This window comes from Carettochelys insculpta, chromosome 9 (genome assembly GCF_033958435.1).
Source record: "Carettochelys insculpta isolate YL-2023 chromosome 9, ASM3395843v1, whole genome shotgun sequence".
NCBI lineage: Eukaryota > Metazoa > Chordata > Testudines > Carettochelyidae > Carettochelys > Carettochelys insculpta.
Window position 1 is genome coordinate 63,014,763 of NC_134145.1, and position 21,839 is coordinate 63,036,601.

Genomic DNA, 21,839 nt, shown 5'->3' on the forward strand with positions numbered 1-21,839 from the left:
CTCACTGGACAGTGTATGGGATAATAAGACATACCACATGTTTTGATAAGCACTAATAGGATCTTGAAAAGTGTGTTACTGGAAATATGTCTGCATGTTTTGCATCTGTTGTTTGAGCAGGATCTGGTGCTGCTTTGAGTTTTGTGTGCTTTGGTCTGTGTGGAGCTTGCCTCTGATGAAGGTGGGGAATTGTTTAAAGGACAGAACAATTGCTTTAGGAGTTACTTCTGTCAGCTTGTGTGTCCCACTGAGTATGGTTGTAAATGTTTAATGATATCCCCTAAGGGTTCCAATGTGCAGTCAGGTGGCATTGGGATTTTAAATTATAATCGTGTGGTGATTGCAGAGTTAAGTTTGTGTGGGTCACTTAATTAGGTATTTCTTATCTTCACAAATTGATTTTTACGCACAACTTTAACTCTTGGTTTCCTGAGTTTGCAATACTTGGTTTGGCACGACTGCAACCGCTCTGCAATGATTTTTACCCTTGAGATATGAGTACGTGAAGTTAATTCTATGATAATGTCTTTTTTTGTCCGGGAATTTTTGTATGGGGTAAAAAGAAGGGGGTTGGAACAATGTTCCCTCTACCCTTTTCCGTCCTTGTGCAGATTTTTTCCACCCAGAGGTGGAATAATTTTTTACATGCCCTGAGGAATGTGTGAATGTGCATCATCAGTAGAAACAAAACATAGCGGTGGGCACTCTGCTAATCAGCTGGGTGGCATTTGAATCCCTCCCGAGCAGCTGAATAAGCAGCCAGAGGAAACAGTGGTTTGGAACATAAAAGGACTGTTCAGAAAAAATATTTTTGTGGACTGTGGAGAGCAAACCCTTATGTGCTGGGTCTCTTCTTCTCCCCCTTCCCTCCGAGTTCACACCTGTCTGCTGCCCTTCCAGTTTCAATTTTACCACTGCTGATCCTGGTAAATAGACTCTTGCAGAGTGTTAGGAGAACAAAAGACTGATGTCAGCGTGAGACACAGAATGCAAGTGACCCTCACCAAAGCAGTGATGAAATGCTGTCCAAAGTACAAAATAAGATTTTTTTTTACACTCTACTCCCTTTCCATTGGAATAGATTTTAGGGGTTGCTGCTAGCAATAAAAGATAGGAATTCCCAGGCGGAAAAGTGATCTTGAGGTTGACACAGTCCCTTGAAGGTCGAAATGGAAGGTTTAGCTTTGGCATTTCCTGACCAATGGACGTATGAAGGTGTTCTCTTAAAGTGCCTTTTGGCCATACTGTGTATAAATTCACACAAGGATTTTTTTTTTCCAGTGTTACTGACTCATAGAGCAGTTCAGAAACATATGCACTCTGTTCACAAAACTGTCACACTGTCTCCAGAATTTGTCCGTGTTAATAGTTTTTGCCATCAGCACCTTGTAATGGGAAAAGTAACTTCTGTTGATAATTTGGGGTTGCATAGATGTCTGTTGTGCTGGAAGGGTGGCTTTCATTACAGCTGTATTAATTTCTTTCCATAAACAAACCCAGCAATATTTCTATTCTGAGCCCTTTCTCCCTCTAAGATCCCTGTTATGTAGTGTGTAAAACTTAAGCCTAAAGTGTTGGAGGGATTTTTTTAATGTTTTTTTCAAATATAAAAATGTCACTAGGGCAAAGCGAGCTAAGTATTGTGACCACACGCAAAGTGAATTTGGCACGGAATATCCCAGAACTCCTACAAGTAGGTTGTTCAAAGCTTTTTTTCTTCAAAACTATTTTTTTAGGTCTAGAAAATATGGAGTTTGAGTAAATGAAAATTTCCATGGAAATGGTTTTCATGGAAAGTGTTAGCTTTTCCATTGGAAAATACCAAGTCCTGAATTTTTTTGGCTTTCAGCAGATAACGTTCAGATTTTCTTTTTTCTACCAAAAGTCAAAATTTTCCATCAAACAAACCCCTGCCCATTTTCCTACCAACTCTAGTGAGTCGGACTGAATATTGGGTCATAATCCAGCATTTTCAGGCCTGAGAAATACTGCAGTGCCCTTGTTTTCTTGCTGGAATTACTCATTCAGCTTCCAGCTTACACAAGTGATGTGAAAAATCTTTCCTGGCGTTTCTTACGTTTTTTGACTCAATGTCTCTGGCTGAAAGTCTTGTTCTCTCTTGGACCAAATCGACCTGTTAAGTTTCAATGTGGATTTGATTATTGTGTTTATCATAATCAGCACTTAGTCACTAAGTAACTCCCCTTTTGCCTCAATTTCTCATGTGAAGCACCCCACAGAGGACAGACGCCCATTGTGCATGACGTTGTAAAAAGATATAGACACTGGCAGGCAGGACTAATGGTAGGAGCTTGGGATCCAGGAGTGGATGCCGGGGACCAGAGTTGGTGTCAGAGTCAAGTTGAGGGTCAAACCCAGAGTGCAAGTCGGGGGCAAGACTCAGGGGCAGAGACAGAGTCAGGAAGCGGGCTAGGGGGTCAATAATATGTGTCAGTGTCTCAGTGTTGGAACTGAGGGGGTCAATCAAGAGGCAGGATCCAAGTCAGAGCTAAGATCAGTCCTGGGAGTTCAAAGGCAGAGAAGCAGGGTTGCCATGGCAGCTAGCCGGGGATCCACATTGTGACTGGGACACTTCCTGGTGTGCCCCATGGGCTTTTAAAGGATCCAGGAGCCAATCAGCGGTCACTAAACAACTGCCAGTCAGCTCACTGAAGGCGGAACTTCTGGTGGTGTGCAGGCTCTGTGCACTGTGCCTCAGGGAGTGGTCAGATTGCAGCTGCTGCCCAGTTGTAGTGTGGGGATGTTGGTAGCAGGATAGGCCTCTAGGCTTGCATTTGAGTCCGGCCAATCTTTCCCCAGCAATGTAAATAACAGCAAACATGACAACACCAGTGCAGTAAACCCGCGATTTACACAGAGATTGCGCCCTGGGCAACCGCCACGGAAATCAAAATTTGCGTAAATTGGGGCAGGAGGTTGGGGAGATCCCCGGAATTCCCCTGGCTGGGGGAAAGGGCAGCCATGTGGCCTTGGCTTCTTCCGGGGGAGGCGGGGGTGCACACAGCTGCTTGCGGCACGGTTTCTTCCGGCCGAGGGAGGCGCACGCTGCACAGGCAGCGCTAATGCGAGTTAAGTGCAAATCAAAATCACGCTTCTCAAGGGTTTAGTGTATTGTGTCCTATCATAGCGCTTCTGTCTCCTCTTCACTCTCCATTTCCTCATCTCAGGCTTTCTCTCCCGGTATTTATACAGCCCCTAGCTCCACGGTGTCTGAAACCTCCCAGCCCCTCCGTGAGACAGGACATTGCTATTGTCTCCACTGGGGAATAGGTGCTTATAATGATCAGGCCCAGCCCACATGGGTTGAGCATGGTGGACCAGGGACCCTACCCTATGGGGTATGTCTGAATCTTCCTCCCTCTTTGAGCTTGTGCTGAGTACCTGGACAGCAAAGTGTGCTAGGCCCTGTGCTGCCCATTAGATCTGGGCAGATGGCTAGCTTGAAGCGTTCTCGCATTGCCTGCTGGGAGATTGTCACTGGATGCAGTACAGAGATGGGGGTTGCGGGCATTTGGGGAGCTGGGCAAGGAATGGGTGTGCTAGGGGGTTGGGCCTTGGAGCATAGGAACCAAACCACATCATGGTACATTTCCTGTATCTGAAGTACCAGAGCACAGTGTTCAGAGACTGTTTTTGATCCTTCTCTGCTACTCAGCACATGTTGGAAGCGGTGAAGCATCCGAAGAGATATACATCTGCGAGGGTGTTCCCAGCAACGGAGTGGGAAACCCAGAAATCAAGGTGCTGAGCGTGGTTGAGATTTTTCAAAGCTGCCTAAGGGATTTAGCCACTCCACTCTCATTGATATTGCTGGGTGTTGTGTGTCAACACCCACAGGATGTCTGTCCCTGTAACTAACCCATGCCTGGGGTCCAGGGAAATCACCAGGCTTCACTGACTTACAAATCTGTGTCCAGATACTTCCCGTAATGGGGTGAGTCACATTCACGCTCCATGCCAATTGATGGCCGAGGTTAATTGGCTGGGGGTGACCTTGATATGAGTCACTGGCACTTAACGATTGCTCATAATTTTCCATTTGGTGCCTGGGCTGAGTCACCTTTTACTCATCTTTTGTTTTTTTGGATTCTGTCTGTTATGAGTGTGCGGTGAATCACTGGCATGTCCCCTTGCTCCAGGAAGAACCAAGTCAATGGCAAGGATGCTTTTGGGGTTGTTGGCAGGATGAACGCTTATTCACTGGCGTGCCTTCAGGCCTTCTCCTTTGTTCTCCCACTCCCCACGACTTTGAACTTGTGGCACTCACAGTCACACAAATGTAGCAGACCCATGGATCAGACCCATTGTCTGCCTAGTCCAACATCCTGTTTCTGACAGTGGTTAGTACCAGATGCCTCAGAAGATGAGGTATGAAACCCCAAGAGAGCCTCAAGGAGCTGGCTTCTTTCAGAGAAACATTTGGGAAATGAGAAAACCATGATCCAAAGGTCCAGCTCTTCAAAGGTATTGAAGCGTCTAACTCTTCTGAAAACAGTATGTTCAGCAGCTGAGGACTGGTCTAGATGCAGTTTGGGCTCTGGTTTGTGACCCTTTAGTATGAACATAAGAACAGCCACAGTGGGTCAGACCAAAGGTCCATCTAGCCCAGCGTCTTGTCTTCCGACAGAGGCCAGTGCCTGATGTCCCAGAGGCAGTGAACAGACGAGGGAATCACCAAAGCGGTCCCCCTCCTGACATCCATTTCCAAACTCTGACAAGCAGAGGCCAGGCAGCACCACTCCTTCCTATCCTGGCTAATATCCATTGATGGCCCATGAATTTATCTAGTTCTTTTTCGAACCCTATTAAAGTCTTGGTCTTCACAACCTCCTCTGACAAGGAGTTCCACTCCCAACTGTGCGCTGTGTGAAGAAAATCTTTGTTTTGTTTTAAACCTGCTACCCATTAATTTCATTTAGTGACCCTTAGTTATGGGAACAAGTAAATAACTTTTCCTTGTTCATTTTTTCCACACCAGTCATGAGTTTATGTACCTGTATCAGACCACCCCCCCGCAACCCCCATAGTCTCCTTTTTTTCCAAGATGAAACGTCCCAGTCTTCCTTTACATGGCACCTATTCCAAACCCCTCAGCATTTTTGTTGCCCTCTTCTGAACCTTTGCCAATGCCCGTGTGTCTTTTTTGAGACAAGGTGACCACATCTGTATGCAGTATTCAAAATGTGGGTGTACCAGGGATTTATACAGGGGCAATAAGATATTCTCTGCCTTATTCTCTATCCCTTTCAATGATTCCTAACATTCTGTTTGCATTTTTTGACTGCTGCAGCACATTGAGAAGGTGTTTTCAGAAATCTATCCACAATGAGTCTGTCTTGAGTGGTGATAGCTTAATTAGTCCCGTCATTTTGTATGTGTCATTGAGGTTATTTTTTACAATATGCATTACTTCACGTTTATCAATGTTAAAATTCATTTGCCATTTTGTTGCCCAAAGACTTAGTTTTGTGAGACCTTTTTGAAGCGCTACATGGTGTGCTTTGCTCTTAACTATCTTGAGCAGTTTAGTGTCATCTGCAAATTTTGCCACCTCGCAGTTTACCCTTATTTCCAGATAATTTATAAGTAAGTTGAAGAGTGAGGGGCACCACTAGTTACCACTCTCCATTCTGAAAACTTGAATCTGATTACAAAAGGCCGTGTGGGATGGTGTGGTGGACAGAGTCCTGGACTGTCATGCAGGAGAACTGACTTGGGTTCCATTCCCAGCTCTGCCACTGCCTACAGGGTGATCTTTGGCAGGTGAGGGCATCTCTGTGCCTCAGTTTCCCCCTCTGTAAAATGATACTGACTCTCTTTTGTAAAGCATGTTGAAATCTCTGTTGAGAAGCAGAGCTGAGCCAAATTAAGAGTCCCCACACCCAGGTTTGGACTGATTTAGCCTTCATCAGTCGTGTTTCTAGCTAACGCATATTCTCAGCAGAATTAAGAGACGCCAAGGGTTTCCCTCTCATCGGCACTGATGTAAATTGGGATTATTACCTCTGTGAAGGCACAGGAGTGTAAAATTCCTGAAAGCATAAGAGAAATAGGTCCCCGGTGTTTTGAAATGAACAACCAAGAAAGAAATAAGGTGACTCTACACTGCAGTGTCACAGGGAACCAATGATCCACTGTACAGCATTGGACCAATGGGCCACCTAATTCTGGATCCTGCATCCAGGCCTGGCTGGAAACTGGTGCTTCAAAGGCAAGTGAAGAGAAATGCTGTACACTGGGGAGCGTGGGAGGTTTTCTAGACTCATTTTCGTTGCTTTTCTCTAGACCCCCCTCCAATTACCCCACTGCTTTCCTAAAACGTGGTGCCCAGCAGCGGACACAGTAGTGGAACTGAGACCTAATCAGTGCAGCGCAGAGCAGAAGAATGAGTTTGTGTAGCTTGCTCTCAACACTCCTGTTAATGTCAATGGAAGGGGGCTCCCTGATTTGGCCTTCTTGTCCTCCGCTGGCCTTGTATTAATAGAGACTGTCATTCAGATTTTAGAGGAAGCCGTAAGTCGATACCTGCCGCAAAAGCCAAGTCTCTCAGACTTTGTATTGGCGCCATACAATTTGCATGAACTTTTTTAAAGCCTCCAGAAACCAGGTGTGTGTGGCCTGCAAACCTCAGCAATGTCAGAACTCTCTGCTGTTTCACTGAGCACCCATTTGCAATGCTTTTCGCTGTCCATATGGTAAGAGTTACTGCACCTGAATGCCTAAAATCGGGGGCTGGCAACCAAAATAGCCAGAAGAGGCATTTTTTCCAATTCGGTAAAAGACAATAATTCAAGAGCTGCAATGCACATGGGGAATACAAGATGGTGCTTAATAAATAACGTCAAACCAGACTTTTTGTCACACCTCTTTTAAGAACAGCGCACATGCAGTGATTTGTGGTGCGATACCAGGTTACTGCACGATGTTCACACATTTTTACATATTCTGTTTCCTCACACTTTATGTGTTGTTCTACCACTGTCTTCCTGACTTTGACTCCTAAACCCTCTCTCTGGCTACGTCGACACTATGAGATAAATTCGATTTTTAATAAATTCAATTTTTAACCTTGTTCTTATGAATGTAACTTTGTGTCCACGAACCTTCTTGAAATTTGACCCATCGTTTTTCCGTGTCATGTTTCCACATCCCCCTTGCCCTATGCATGTTTGACAGCATGAGCAGTGCCTTGTGGGTTCCTACCCCACAGTGCCTTAGCCCCAGTTGCTTGCGGGTGTTTCAGGTTAGAATCCCAGAATGCAAAGCACTGTCCCAGCATTCAGAGCACCCAGTAACGGAATTCAGACCTCCCCCAAACCCGCCCAGATTCCCTGTACTGCATATCTGCTGCGGACGTTGGCATAGCGGCAGGCAGCTGTGCTATCAGCCCTGTCCACCCACGCCCGGCTCCATCAGCTGCAGGTACGGACCTTTATATTTGCAGGCCTGGGTGCTGCAGAATTCCAATCTGAATTCTAATTCAATCAAAAATTCGCAGGCTTCCTGTCACCTTCTTCCTGTGCACCTTAATGGGGAGCAGTGGAGAAGGAAGAGGCCCTACATGGAGGGTCACCACATAGCTTTGTGGGATACATACGGGACACTTCTGGAGGCTAATAAATTTGAATTAAAGACTTCCACACTAGCCGTTATTTGAAATGGATGCTGTACCCATCCTGTAATAGTGACAGTTTGTTATCAGTATTAAGGCTCATTAATTCGAGCTAAAGGTATTTACAGTGAAGACAGTAACATTTTAAATTAGATTTTGTCTCCTAGTATAGGCTCAGCCTCTCTCTGGAGGACACTAAGGGGAGTTATCTCATATCGTTTGCTATTTAGATATGAGTTGTTCATTTTGGGGCTTTTAAACGTTCACTGTTTATCAAAAATAATCAGGAGAGGTTTTTTATTTTGCAATTATAGCATCGGGAGCCACAAAAAGGTCCTTAAAGAGCTGCATGTGTCTCCAGAGCCGCAGGTTGCAGACCCCTGGCCTAAAACCCATCCAACTGAGAATAAAGGGACATTGCATTCCATTAAAATGGGGTTTTCAGACTCCAAATGGTTTACAGACGTCTTCTGCCCTCCTCGACAGACAGGCAATCCCCAGATAGAGTCCTTCCCGGGCTGGGAATGCCAGGATACAAGCAAGCCCATGATTTCCTTGTATCTGAGAGGAAGTGTTTGCAGAATAGTTTTAAACAGGGGGTTGAAATCTTTAAGCTGGGATGGAAAGGCAGGAATGTGCTAGAAAAGCAAACATTATAGTCCGGCTACGTGTGATGACAGTGGATCACCCTGTAGGGAGGTGAGTGTGGGTGAGAATAGAATTAATACTTGTGCTGAGTGTGGCATTGGCATTTCTGGTTACATTTCCCCTGGGTTTATTTCAGCCAGTTGTGGGGTTGATGGCAAACAAAGGAGGTGATGCGCTACAGCTTTCCCCCTCGTGTAATCACCAAAACTGGTGTGAAAAGAGAGGAGGATGCGAGCGGTCAAGTAATCAGAGTGTTTTTTCTTATGCAGAAGAGGAGAGAGAAATACTGAAAACCTCCCAAACTCCGATTTCCTGCTAACTCTCTTCCTGACTTTCCCCTGCCCCCAAAACATTCTCTCATTGCTTCCCTGAGAGAAGCAACCACTCAATGAGTTCTTCAAGCAGTCTCCCTGTTAGAGCAGGTTAGCTCTTCCAACCTGGTGACAATAGAAACCAAACCATGTGAGTTAGGTTCCTAATCACACAGGGCGACTTACTGGCTCGGGAATAATGTAGGGTAACTGACACTTTGTGAGCAAGGCCTGAGCTGAAATTGGCTCATGATTGGGACTGATCAAACAGTCGTGATAAGTAAACAAATATGTACAAAGTGCCCCCTGTCTGTGGACAGTTCGCAACCCAGGGCTAAGTCAATAAACAATTTGGGGGTGAATTGTTCATCCCGACCTAGGTCAATATCACAAAAGACTGGGCATGGCTTTAATTAGCTATGCTGTGACGGGACAGAGGGTAAGCAGATCGGTTACCATTGTGTGTACCCCTGTGCCATCCCTTCTGTATCCTGGGCACAGGAAATGTGTATTTTTGGGCACAGGATTTTTGGGCACAGAAATTTTGGGCACAGGAAATGTGCTGAGAAAAAAAAAATAGAATGTAGAAATCCTGCGTTGATCATGGGTATTCCGATAGCGTCTGGCAGTCCCACCTGAGGGGAGAGCCTGAATGAGTTAATCGCTATACAGACACATGCTAAGAACTTGTTCCTGACTCAAAGAAGGGGTAGAAGGAGGAAGGAGGTGTTACCCCTGCTTAGCATCTGAGGTTGTGTGGCTTGCCCAAAGTCACAGAAAAAGTCCAGGTCAGACCAGGTCTCCTAACTGCTATGCCAGGGCCCCTTCATCCCAAGGCTGCTTTACCTGCACAGAAAAGTCCATAGATCATAACCTAATGGGGTGGAAAGAGGAATTAATGTCATAGCAGAAGAGGCGAGGAAGATGGCTGTCTAAATCGGGTAGAGTTCAAAGGGCTTTGCGGAATCCCAGTCCAGGCCCCATGGACTTTGACCGTTTGCTGTACACCATAATTTCCCTGCACCGAGCATCCAACACACGGACGTGAACACTCCAACAGTGGAGGTTTGTTGATTTATACTAGGTAGAGATCTCGTGCCTTGACTTCAGTGGAGCTAAGCCAGTGTGTAGCAGATGCGGTTCTGACTCTCTGAGTATGTCAACACAGCAACGTTATTCCAGAATAGTTTATTCCGGAGTTATTATTCCAAAATAAGCTGTTCCACAACAATGCATCTACACTACAGGAAGCCCTGGAGTTAGCAAACCTCATTCCGAAATAGCGTGTCCACACACAATAGAGCCTATTTCAAAATAGAGCCATTGGATGCACTAGGGGTTATTTTGACGTAGGCTGTATTCTCTGTCTACACAGTCCCTGTTTTGAACTACCTATTTCAAAACAGGCGCTATTCCTTGTACAACAAGGTTTACCTATTTTGAAATAAGGCAGCTGCTATTTTGAAATTATTTTGAAATAGTGGTTGCATTGTGTAGAAGCTAGCAAAGTTATTTCAAAATAACTTTGCTGTATAGCCATACCCTATGTCTGCATTAAGTTGCCCACTCTGTAGGGCTTCTACTAGCACTGGACAGAGGGAAGCATTCAGTCAAGTCTCCTTTTCCCTCAACACATTTCTGACCCAAATGTTGGAAGGTTTTCATTGGTTTGCTCCCCTCGGCAATGTGAAAGGGGACAAATAGATGCAGAAAGGCACATGACGCCTTATGCCCAGACTTCCAGAATTGATGCTGAACCTCTTTCTGAAAGGTCTGGTCTCGCTCAGCCAGAAGTTACAGGTTTTAATACAAGAATTACTGGGGGATGCATTCTGGCCAGCATTCCACAGAAGGTCAGACTAGATGGCAAGGTGTGCCTATTCTTGCCAGAGAGTTTGAATTATTTTACGTGTATTTATGGAATATGTGTCTCTCAACTTTGATCCAAGGGGCCAGGATCTTGGTTTTTTAATCTCTGATCTGAAAGATGCAGAGATGTCGATTAGCTGTGTTTAAAAAAGAAAAAATGGAAGCGCTGTTGTATCAGAAATGCAAATAATCTAGTTCCAGCACTTCACCTGTCCGATTCTCTCCCACTCTAGATGATCAGCTGAATTCTGAAGAAAAGAAGAAAAGAAAGCAGAGAAGAAACAGGACCACCTTCAACAGCAGCCAGCTCCAAGCGTTGGAGAGAGTCTTTGAGAGGACACATTACCCCGATGCCTTTGTACGAGAAGACCTCGCACGCAGAGTCAACCTCACTGAAGCCAGAGTGCAGGTAAATAATGCTATAAGAAGTCAGTCTTCCATTCATCTCCTCTAGGTACTGCCAGCAAGCCATGGCTTTAGTATTCACTCAGACAGCAGGATGCCTGCAGAGATACAGCATTGTGACAAAGCATGGGCCTTAAAATCATGACAAGAGTAGAGGTCTTATTGACATCTCAAAAAGACATGCCATAGAGATCCTTCATAAATGTTCTGTCCTATTTAAGAGGGTGAAACATTAGGGTTTTATAGAAACTAAATGGAATAACAATAATAATAATATCACAGTAGAGCCCATGGATTCAGTCTGGGATCAAGGCCCTGTTGCGTTAGGTGTTGTACAAAAATAAGGGCCAACATTTTCAGAAGTCACTCAGAAGTTGCTTTTCAAAAGTCTCGCTGAAAGTCAGTGGGACTTAAGCTCTTGGGAGCATGTTACTTTTGAAAATGGTAGCTCCTGTGTCACTTGGCTATTCATCCATAGTTCCTGCCCCAAACCTATGTGAAAAATCCAAGAATTTAATAGAGAATAGGACCCTTTACACAGAACTTTTCAGGCAACTCTGGGAATTCTGCGGCAGGGAGAGAATTCCATGTTGACTTCTATGGAAGCAACACGGCTGCAAACCTTATGTGCTTTGTCAGTCAGAGATGACTCAGCAAGGCTTGAAAGTGGTGTCCACTTCCACAAGGGACTAATATGTTTGAGGAGGCACAGGATCACTGTAACAATGTGCCATGGTGCTGAGAGCTGGTTATGTACCCAGGGAGTCTCATTGAACCACCAGAGTGCCACCAATCATCCATACCGGAGCTAAATAGCCCCTCAACTTGATCTGAACCTCAGGAGACTTTTCCAAAGGCTTCCTGCTTCTGCTCAGGCTGCAAATGCCCTGTGAGTGACCTTTCTCCCCAGCCTTGCCTGAGTCCAGAAACAGAGAACCGCGTGTATCTGAATGTTACAAGGAAACAAATTGCTCATAGCCTTATCCCAGGGGCAGAGACTTGGGTTCACCCAGAGGTTCTGATGAAGGATGGGGTTAGACTTTATTTAACCAGAATAGATCACCCCTGCCCTGTGAGCAGCTGGGCCTGGAATGGCATCACAGGGGACAAGCTACAACCCAAATCATAGAATCATAGAATATTTAAAACTGGAAGGAACCTCAAGAGGTCATCAAGTCCAGTCCCCTGCCCTCCCAGCAGGACCAAGCGCCATCTGTATCATCCCTGTTAAATATTTATCCAACCAATTCTTAAATAGTTTTAACGATGGAGATTCTACAACTACCCTAGGCAATTTATCCCAGTAATTAACCACCCTTATGGGAAGATTTTTCTAATGTCCAATTTAAACTTCCCTTGCTGCAATTTAAGCCAATCTCTATGCATCAGTCATCACCAGAATTATAACGGCATGCACTCTCCCTTGTTCTTACATGTTTTGGTTCTTCCGAGCAGGGTCTCCCCCAGACATGCAGAGGGAGAGCAGCTTGAGTTTGAAAGCACAAGCATAGGACGGGCCAGGGAATGAACGAAATCTGTCTTTAGGATTCTGACGGATTCTGGGACTGCAAAGAGCTTGTGTGTTCGTACGGGTGCTTGTGAAATAAGCAGCAAACGTATGCGTTGTGTTTTAGGGCAGGGCACAAGCATGAGGCGTAGTCAGGGAAAGAGATCGCCACCCCTTAGCTCAGCAGGGCAAGGGAAAAACAGCAGCCTTTTCGACTGCTCAGAGGCAAGGTTATGATCTCTGGCCTGTCTGCTTCCCCCTTCCCAGGTGTGGTTTCAGAACCGAAGAGCAAAGTTCCGCCGGAACGAGAGAGCCATGCTGGCCAACAAGAACGCCTCCCTTCTGAAATCCTATTCAGGGGACGTGACTGCGGTGGAGCAGCCCATAGTACCTCGCCCAGCTCCGAGACCCACTGACTATCTCTCCTGGGGAACTGCCTCGCCTTACAGGTGAATGCCTAACCCATCTCTAGTAATCAGCCTCCTCAGGTCTTGTCCAGCCACCACCTTCAAAGCTGCTTCTTCATCTGAGAGTGGTGCTCACTGGGAGCACCCTGTGAGAGCCACATCTTGGGCCAGAGTTCTTGTTGCTCCTTTCCCATGCCCAGGCTTGAAGCCACGTTTGTACCTCTGACCTGGGAGTCTTCCTGGCACAATTTAGAACAGCCCCAGACCTACTGTAAATTGTGTTAGCTTTTAACAGTGCCCTAAAGACTTTACACAGCTGGAGCACACAGCATTCTGGCCACACCATCCTGCCCCTGGTCCATCCTGCAAACACCCATGTCTGGGGCTTTAAGTAGGGCCAGCCAAGAGTCTCTTTGGAGGCCAGTTTCTTGTCCCTCAGAGGTCTTTTATGCAGTTCAGCCAGCTTAAAGGAGCTATGGAGAGGAGAAAGGAGAGGCGGAGCCATTACGTTCTGTGAGTGTGCTTAAATAAAGAATCAAATTTAACATGCCTATTTTCCGGCTGGCTTCATTTGAGCTACAGCATCTAGATTCAACAGGGTCTCCACAGGAATACCCACGTTGGTCTAAGGGGACGCTGATAGAGTGGTAGCCTCTTCTGAGCATGGAAAGGACCTGGATGTTTTCGTTGTTGAAAAAGCCTAGAACTGCTGTGCCCTGGGGTGGCTAGCAGGAGTGAGAGGGAATTCTGTCTTTCGTCTGGAGGCAGCTGGCTTAAATTCCAGGCGGGGATGACACCAGCCAATGCAAGATGTTGCCTTCTGGTGGCAGATGTGAGACTAGTGAGTGATTTCTCTCGTTCCTAGTGCACAGATGTGTTGACTTGATGTTGTACGTCCTGGCAAAGAGGCAAGAACTGAGGTCATTCTTCCATCCCTCGACAGGTTACGGTGGGGGAAGTTCTGGGAACTTCCCGTACTCTAGCCTAGCAATAGGCCCTGCTGGATTGTCCTGGCATTGTCCTGTCAGCTGTGGGTCGCAGGGCGGGTAAGGAGATAAGAAGATTCAGATGTCGGCCCCCCCAAACGCTGGCCTGAACCTGCTCTGTTCTGGGTCTTGGAAGCAGGTGGGCTCTAGAAATCAAGAAGGAGAGTAAGCCAAAGGGAAAACATGACCAGGTGTGGTTCATTTCTGTGGTGGAAAAGGTTTTTCCTGGCACTGTTGCTCTGGTAGCTCTGGTTGCTCACAGTCTGTGAGACTTTCACTCACACCCTGCCAGTCTTGGAAATACCAGAACCGAGTAGCAAAATGGGCCTAGCTCTCCTCTCGGTGGAGCCACATTGTAGAGGGAGCTTTCTGGAGAGGCAGTGGGAGTAAGTGGTGCTACGTGTGGGGCACAGAGAAGCAGGGGTGGTCAGGCAGCCTGGTAGCGTGTTCTAGGAAGCACTGAGAGGCTGCCAGCGTGAAATCAGAAGGGGAAAATCTCCTTAGCGTCTGCACTTTGGACAATTCACAGCCCTCACTTTTCTCCTCGGGGCAGTCCCCAGCCAGAGGGAGCCTGTTCTCCTGGGGATGGAAGGTACCCAGGCTGTGTGGTCGGCAACAGGGGGACGGTTCAGCATCACGGCTGGAATTGAAAGGAAGGGCTCTAGGCTGTTGATCTTTGCTCTGTCCTGTCACAGCCCAGGGAAGCCGCACCCCACCAGTCAGGCCTCAGGGAGCAGCAGCCATAAAGTCTCAGGTGCTCAACATCAGTCAGGCTTGGTACTCCCAGCACTTGACAGACACTGGCCGCTATACTCCATGGTCCTCAGCCACGCCCACACCCTGACCTCATGTTCAAAGGAAGGAAAGGGTCAGGAGCCCTTGTCCACACAGACAAGGGGCCTGGGCATTACACGAGATGAAGTGAAACCCCTTTTTTGCCCCATATACCAGAGCCAGGTCTTGTTCTCTGGATTTCACCCACCTGCCTGGCAAAGCCCCACCCCATAGGGGTGAGCTCCAGCATGTGTCCCAGTGTGTGGGGCTTTGCCCGCAGGGCTGCTTACTGGGGAGGAGTGGGGCGGGAGACGATCCAGGCGAGATGAGCTCAGACGGCCGCTCCCGTCCCACCCCCTCACGGTACCGGGCACCTGCCGATCTCTCGTGGCTCATTTCTACCTCTCACACTTTTAAAAATAGATCCTCGTCCCTCCCAAGATGTTGTTTACACGAGGGGCGGCCTAACGGAGTCTAGAAGACACTGCCAAGGTAACTTCCAGGGGGCATTTTGTCTGGGGTGGAGGCAGCGTGCCCGCTGGACAGGCTAGGAGGAGACAGACAGCTGCCTAGGCTGGGCTGGGCTGCCGTGGAGAAAGCCTGGCATGGGCTCGAGAACTAGGGGAGGGAGACAGCTGGTTTAGGACCATGGGTTTGGTGGGTGGCCTAGGCTAGGTGCTGTGCTCCGCCCTCCAGTGTTTGGGAGGGGTCTGTCCCTTCCAGGCCACAGTTTATAAGTGTTCTCCCACCCCACACAGCTCAGAGGGGTTCCCCCCTCCCTCCACATTGCAGTTTAGAAGTGTTCCCCTTTCGCTTGTGGTTTCTACACAGCCTCTTAAGCGGCGGGGTCCAGGAGTACCTGGCAAGCATGTGGCCTGCTGAGGGCTCTGTGATTTCAGGGTCCGGCTGTGTCAGCATCCCCTCCTCACCCACATCCTCCAGCTTCCTGCTGTGAGCCCCCAGATGGTCGTGACATGGAGAATTGGGCTCCCAAGTTCATCTTTCAAAGACAAGCAGCCCTCCCCCCCGCACCTCCATTACCGAGGCTCTGCTTCTCCACCAGTGACCAACCTCCTCTGAAGCTGCTTGGGCTGCTGAAGCCTGCGTGTCTTAGTCGCCACAGCAGCCTGCAGAATACAGAGCTATGGCCTTTGTGCTCCAGGGCCATCCCAGTTCTGCAGGCTCCAGAGCTCTGCTGGGCTGAGTACACGCCTGGGGTAGAGCAGGGGAAGCCGGAGGTCTCGCTGCTCACACCTGCGGGCAGCAGCACTGGGCAGACGAAAGGCAGGAGCCCCGCAGAGATGGTCTGCTTTCCTGGCTGCCGTCCTACCCTGCCTCCGCCCGTCACTAGCAGTGGCGCCCACGAGACAAAGGCTGGGATGAGCACAAGCAGACCCTACGAGGAGCTTGCTTTGCTGTCCCTTCAGTGGGTCTTGGAATCACCCGTCTGTGTCTCATACATCCTTGTTGCAACCCTATCATGAGGCGTAAGGGAGGTCAACGGGAAAGTTTCTCCGTCGACCACCCGCAGTGAGGACGGGCAGGTAAGTCGATTGTAGATAAGTTGATTCCAGCCGTGCAATTGCCGTAACTGTAATCGCATATCTACAATCGACTTGAATGTCTAGTGTAGACCTGGCTTTAGAATAAGATGTGACAAGTACAGTACAGCCCAGCAGGTGCTTTCCTGGACCACAGGGTACCACAATGAAAACAACCACTAGAGGGCGCTCGGCACTCAGAGCCAGCACAAGGACAGGTGGTGGGGCAGAAAGGTTGGAGAGGGAGGAGGTATTGAGACTCAGCATGGGGCAGGCAGGGCAGCAGCTGGCTCCTGGCTGGGAAGGAGGAGCCTGGAGATCCTACCACTTCCCAGACCATCCCAGCCCCTCCAGGTCCCACGTCCTGCTCCCAGCCCATCCTGGTTGCTGTTCCAGCTTGTCCAGGTCCCCTCTGTCACTCCCCCCAGCAGCGTATAAATATATATGAGAGCAGAACTCCCATCGTATTTCCACTGCAGGGATGCTAGTCTCCTGCCCCAACCTCGATGCGTCTAAATATCGTATAACATTTATTTGAAGGACATAAGTGGTGCATGGCCTTGTGCTCAGGTGCGTAGGCCACCTTGTTAGCATGCATTACGTCAAAGCATGTAGGTACAGCTAAAAAAATCACAGAAAACGGTGGTCAAAGTCCCACGCTGAACTGATTTCCTAATACTTCTCAGTTGTCTATGGTACCCTCCAGAAATGCAGCCAGTCAAACTACTAGGATTCTTGTTTAAATTGCGTCACTCGTTCAATCCATTTTATTTCCTCTGGGGCCTTTAAACCAGCCTCAGGCATTTGTTGTGAGTTCACCTCTTGTGCCTGAAAGACTGCTCAGGAGACCTCACGGGAACAAGGAATGTCTATGTTTGTTCTGGAAAGGTAGACCCTGCGTTAATATTAAATATGGTTCACACAAGGTATGTCTAGATTGCAGTCCTGGGGTGTGATTGCAGCTCGAGTGGATGTAGCTGCATTTGTCTAATCTGGCTAGTTTAGGTCCTGAAGCAGTGAAGTTGCACCAGTGTGGAATAGCTGATCCCATCTGGTATCTGGGGACATTGCTTCCAGAGATTCCCTGTGCTGCCTCCCTCTCCTGGGACCTGAGCTAGCCAAACTGAAGCTAATTTGGCTGCTGGCCCTGCATTCGCACCTCTGTGCAGTGTAGACATATCTTTAGATTGCAAACCCTGTGAGACAGAGACTGTCCTTTTGTTCTGTGTGTGTACAGCACCTAGCATAACTGAGAATGGTCAGCGTTCCCTGTAAACTGACTGCTTGTTTGGCAGCTCAGGAGAGAGTCAAATGCTGCCCAGGTAATTAGCAGAGCACCCGCAGCCAGGTTTGTATTTCTCCTGGTGGTGCACATTTGCACCTGACTCAGTGCATACGCAAAAATTTATTCTGCCCGTGGATGGAAAAAATCCACACATGGGTGGAAAAAATTAGAGGGAACATTTGGGATGGTCAGTGGTTGCAGTTCTTAGGTGCCATCACAATACCAATAAATATTAATAAGTTTTAACCAAATAGTTTTGAGCCTGGGGAAAGCTTCAGGGGAAAAGGTTTACCTTTGCCATACCGGACGAAGGTGCTGGTGGGTTTGTATTTTATCCAAGGCTGTCCATCCTTAATGCTGTTTCAACCTCTTTCCCACGTGATTTCCCTGCATTATGCAGTGTATCTTTCCTGTCCACAAAGCTAATCTTTGCAAAGAAAGACAGTTTGGCTTACGAACTGCTGCAAAGGCCATTGGAAGTCAGTAGGTTTCAGATCAATCCCTGTGAGGGACGACTGGTGGGTCATGTATGTGCTGTCCATTGAGCCAGGAGCACCCGCAGTTTGATGATGATTAGCGGCAACTCTTGTGCATTCGTTCTCCAATTGGCGCTAGACGTCTCTGGTTACAGCTATACAGTGGCTGTAAGAGGATGTGGCACATCCATGTTCACAGTTACCTATCAGCTGGTAAGCCAGCAAAGGGGCAAAAGAGATAATGGAGCTGCGGAGGGGCAGTGAAGTGTCCTAACAGGAATACCACCGAGGTTTTATCTGGTGGAAAAAAGTCCTCCTTATCCCACAGCCCCACCAAAAGGTAAAGGAAGTTTTTTTTCCCCTAAACACGCCTGACTAGATGAGCTGAGGCAAATCCTTCCTGTAGTCTAGGAGATGGAGTTCTCCCAAGTCACGCTTGGCACAGCTCCTGTGCCAGCATCTAGTTCACAGTCTGTTCTTGCTGGTTCTCAGTGGCGGTTGGTGAGAAGCTCAGTTTTCTCTCCTGGTGGTGGAGCTATATTTGCTAGGGACTGACAAAACTTGGCTGGGACACAACTGACAGAAAAGCGCTGGCCGTTCCATTCAAGAAGAAGCAGCTTGATCCGTTTGGGTCTTTGGGGCTCTTATGGACTTCCCTGCATTTGCTACCCTGTGAAATGGGTCAGGTAGCTGCTTGGCCTGGCCTAGAGTCTAGTCTGGATCATGGGCATGTTGCGGTCTCAAGCAACGGACCTCGCTGAACTGCATGTGACATTTGAAGGGTCCAGCCCTGACTCGCACAACCGTTGTCAGCACCATCATTCACCATTCGGAATGTATGCAACACGCTGGCAAAATCGGTGTGTCCTTACCCCAAATCTTCCTAAGGCAGATCTGCCACTAGGGAGACTTTCCATCCTAGGATTCAGAAGTGGAGAAGGACTGTGTCTCATCTGTCTGCCTGGTGATGCAGCCACGGTCCTTACCTTCTAGAGCAGGGGTCATCAACCTGTCGCAGGCAGAGTGCCGAAATTTCATCTTTTGACTTCTATGTAGTGCCGGTGATACTTTTTTAAAGTCACTAATAGTCTTACTTGCAACAGCGTCATTCATAAATGCATTAAGATGCGGAGCTTTGCCATTTAGGGGGTGGTTGATCTCATTAACTGGTCTTTTGTTAATCCACAGGCGGCCTGGCTTTGAGCTAGCTTCCAGCTGCATGGGGAAGGAGGGCCAGGGCTGAGCTCATGCCTTGCGTGCTGATTAAAACTGGCTCGCATGCCACTCTTGGCACCCATGCTGGGGGTTGCTGACCCGTAGTCTACAGCCAGAAGCTCAGACTCGAACACCTTTGAACTTTCACAAAGCTGGGCTCCAGGTCTGAACGGTGCCTCTGGTGACTATTTGCAATACGGTCTCGTGTACTTTGGTCAATAAACTGACCCTTGGGGGCCTGCTTCTAAACTCTTTGTCTTCAGCTGGCTTTGGATCAGGCGGTTGCCTTGTCGATAGGGAAATCCACCAGCACGCTAAAAAGTGGTTACTAAAATGTCCAGGCGCGGTAAGGAACATTTCTGCTGGAAAGCGAACTGCACATCATGACGCGTGCCTGTGCCAGCACCTCCTCGCCTCGCAACCATTTGCCGAGTTCAGTGCAGCCCTGATTTTTATTCTGATTTTGTTTCTCTTTCTTTTCTCCTCTCTACCCCAACAGCGCCATGGCTACCTATTCCGCTCCGTGTACCAATGCTAGCCCTGCCCAGGGCATGAACATGGCCAACAGCATTGCCAACCTGAGACTGAAAGCAAAAGAATATAGTTTACAGAGGAACCAAGTGCCGACAGTCAATTAAAGATTGTCTCACCGAAAGGGGGAAACCAAAACAGCACCCATCCTGCTTAGCAGTTTACTCATGCTGAAAAAATAAACCCTGAGGTAACTGCTGGGACAGAAGCAGGAGAAAAATGAACTGCAAGCTGGTTACGATGTTCCTCTTTCCTTGTGGGATAATGCCACCACTTTGTGTCAGGTTGATCGCTTCTGCTCAGTATACTAGGAGCTTCTTCAGTTTAGGACAATTCCATCCTTGTTGTTTATGTTATACATGACTGCCAAAGAAACCCTACCAATCCAGCCTTTGAACATCTCCCGCAGACTGTCCTGAGGGTCAGCGCGGGCCCCTCACCTCCTATGCCCTACTCAGCATTTTTCCAAAGCCAGAGCCCAGCCTGTTGTATCCATATGAGACTGAAACATCCTTCCATCGTGCCAGACCAAAGCTGCAGCCTCTGAGGCGGCTTTTAGAGCAATGCGTTGGGTTTCTCTAGTCCAGTTGCCTGGAGTGGATCAGAGTTTCATGCACAGACACCTGGAGTTTAGAACTGACACACAGCTTTCTGGTTATTTCTGGGCTCAGTCTCTTGGAAAAGCCAAAGAAGAGGGATCCATCTCAAGCCAGAGTACGTTTCGGTGAGCAGCAGGGAGATTTCTGGGGAGTTCAAAGAGTAGGACTTTGCCCTACGCTTTTTTCTATGCCTTATGTTTTGTGCCACAAGTAAAGGTGGTGTCCAAACGCGTTTGTTTTATATATACTGTTTATATTTATATATATAAGGTATACACGCAAGCTTGGTGTTTTTTATTAAACAAAATAAAATACATTGAAAAAGTTCCAGATGTCTGTGCTTCAGACAAGTTCTTGTAGATACGTATCGGAGTGCCAGCCTCCCATGTAAGGTCATAGGCTGCCCTTGATCACAGTAATAATGAACAGCTTAGGCTTCGAGGAATGTTGTTCTCATGAAAGGCCAAAGCCTCTCACGAGCTAGAGGCCAAGTACCCTTGTTGTTATTCAGGCAAAACTCAGGATCTAGCTGATCCAGATGCCCCCGTAACTCAGTGTGTGGGACTGAACATCTCTTCCAAAACTCATCAGAGCAGAGCCTGGTGGTTGAACTATTGCGAGTGGCGGGAGTAGGGTTTGCATCTCCAGAGTACTGATGGCTCTGGCCAACCAGCGCTTCCGATCCAGCCAGATCCTGAGTAATCTGCTGAAGACACAAGACCATCCACTGGGCACTGTGCCAGGCAGCAGGTGGGTGTTTCCCAGCACAGAGGGATTCCACATTATAGTAAGACAGCTGGGGTCAGCATGGCTTTTTCCCATGAAATGCCTATGCTCTGGTGGGACTCAAATAGGGACAAGATCCCCATCAGACCCTCCCACTCTGCATAGGCATCATGAGGGCTGCAATGGGCTGACTTGCATGAGGCGAGGAGATGAACTCCCCCTTGCCCCAAGCACATGGGATTTGGATATGTAAAGGGTAGTGCTTCCATGCACTCCCACAGAGAAGTCATGGGTAGGTTCAGAACTGAACCCAGGGGACGACCACCTCCTGTGGAGTCACCAACACCAGGGGATAGCTGTGATGCCCTACCCTACCAGAAGGTCCATTTAGGAGTCCATGTGCCATTCAGGGCAAATAGACTTCCCTTCCCTTCCTCCGCCTCCAGTAGAATTTGTCCTTCAAAACAGCTCAACTTTGTAAGCAGACTGGCCTACCCTTCTAGTTCTCTGTCTGACCCAGCTTAGCTTCTCAGCTCTGTCTAGAAGGGTGCAGTTGTGGGAGTCTCTGAGAATTTGGTGCATGGCACGAGGATGTATGAATTCAGCCAGTCATGTTCTAGCCGGCACCAGCACGCTGCGTCTGATTTCCCATCATTGCACCAAGACTGCTGAGCCTGGTGATTTCATTGGGACACTGAGGTGGGTATCCGAAAGCCACAGTTCCTGGAGTCATGGGATTTCAAGAAAATCCCAAATTTCCTTTAACGTCCCCTGCCATGCCCCCCTCCCTTTGTGGTTGTGGAGAAGAGCTAGACAGTGTCAGCTAGGGCTGAGAAGGTAGAAAACAGAAAAATGACCCAATATTAGAAGAGCCAACACATTCAAGAGCAGGTGTGGCAGGAGGACGATGCCGATGACTTCTTGGA

The 21,839-nt window shown here is 48.0% G+C and overlaps 1 protein-coding gene across 2 annotated transcripts in view; it reads left to right on the plus strand.

Moving 5' to 3' along the window:
- The window catches only part of PRRX1 (paired related homeobox 1), a 63,462-nt gene extending 42,998 nt beyond the window's left edge, over positions 1 to 20,464 (plus strand). Inside the window, exons 2-5 of one of the 2 annotated variants that reach the window (XM_075003368.1) lie at positions 10,695 to 10,870; positions 12,641 to 12,822; positions 14,964 to 15,032; positions 19,557 to 19,693. In XM_075003368.1, the coding sequence (XP_074859469.1) occupies positions 10,695 to 10,870; positions 12,641 to 12,822; positions 14,964 to 15,018 (413 nt within the window). In that variant the 3' untranslated portion in view covers positions 15,019 to 15,032; positions 19,557 to 19,693. Of the gene's footprint in view, positions 1 to 10,694; positions 10,871 to 12,640; positions 12,823 to 14,963; positions 15,033 to 19,556 lie in introns of both variants that reach the window. The other variant, XM_075003367.1, reaches the window with a different exon arrangement.
- The last annotated feature ends 1,375 nt before the right edge of the window (positions 20,465 to 21,839 follow it).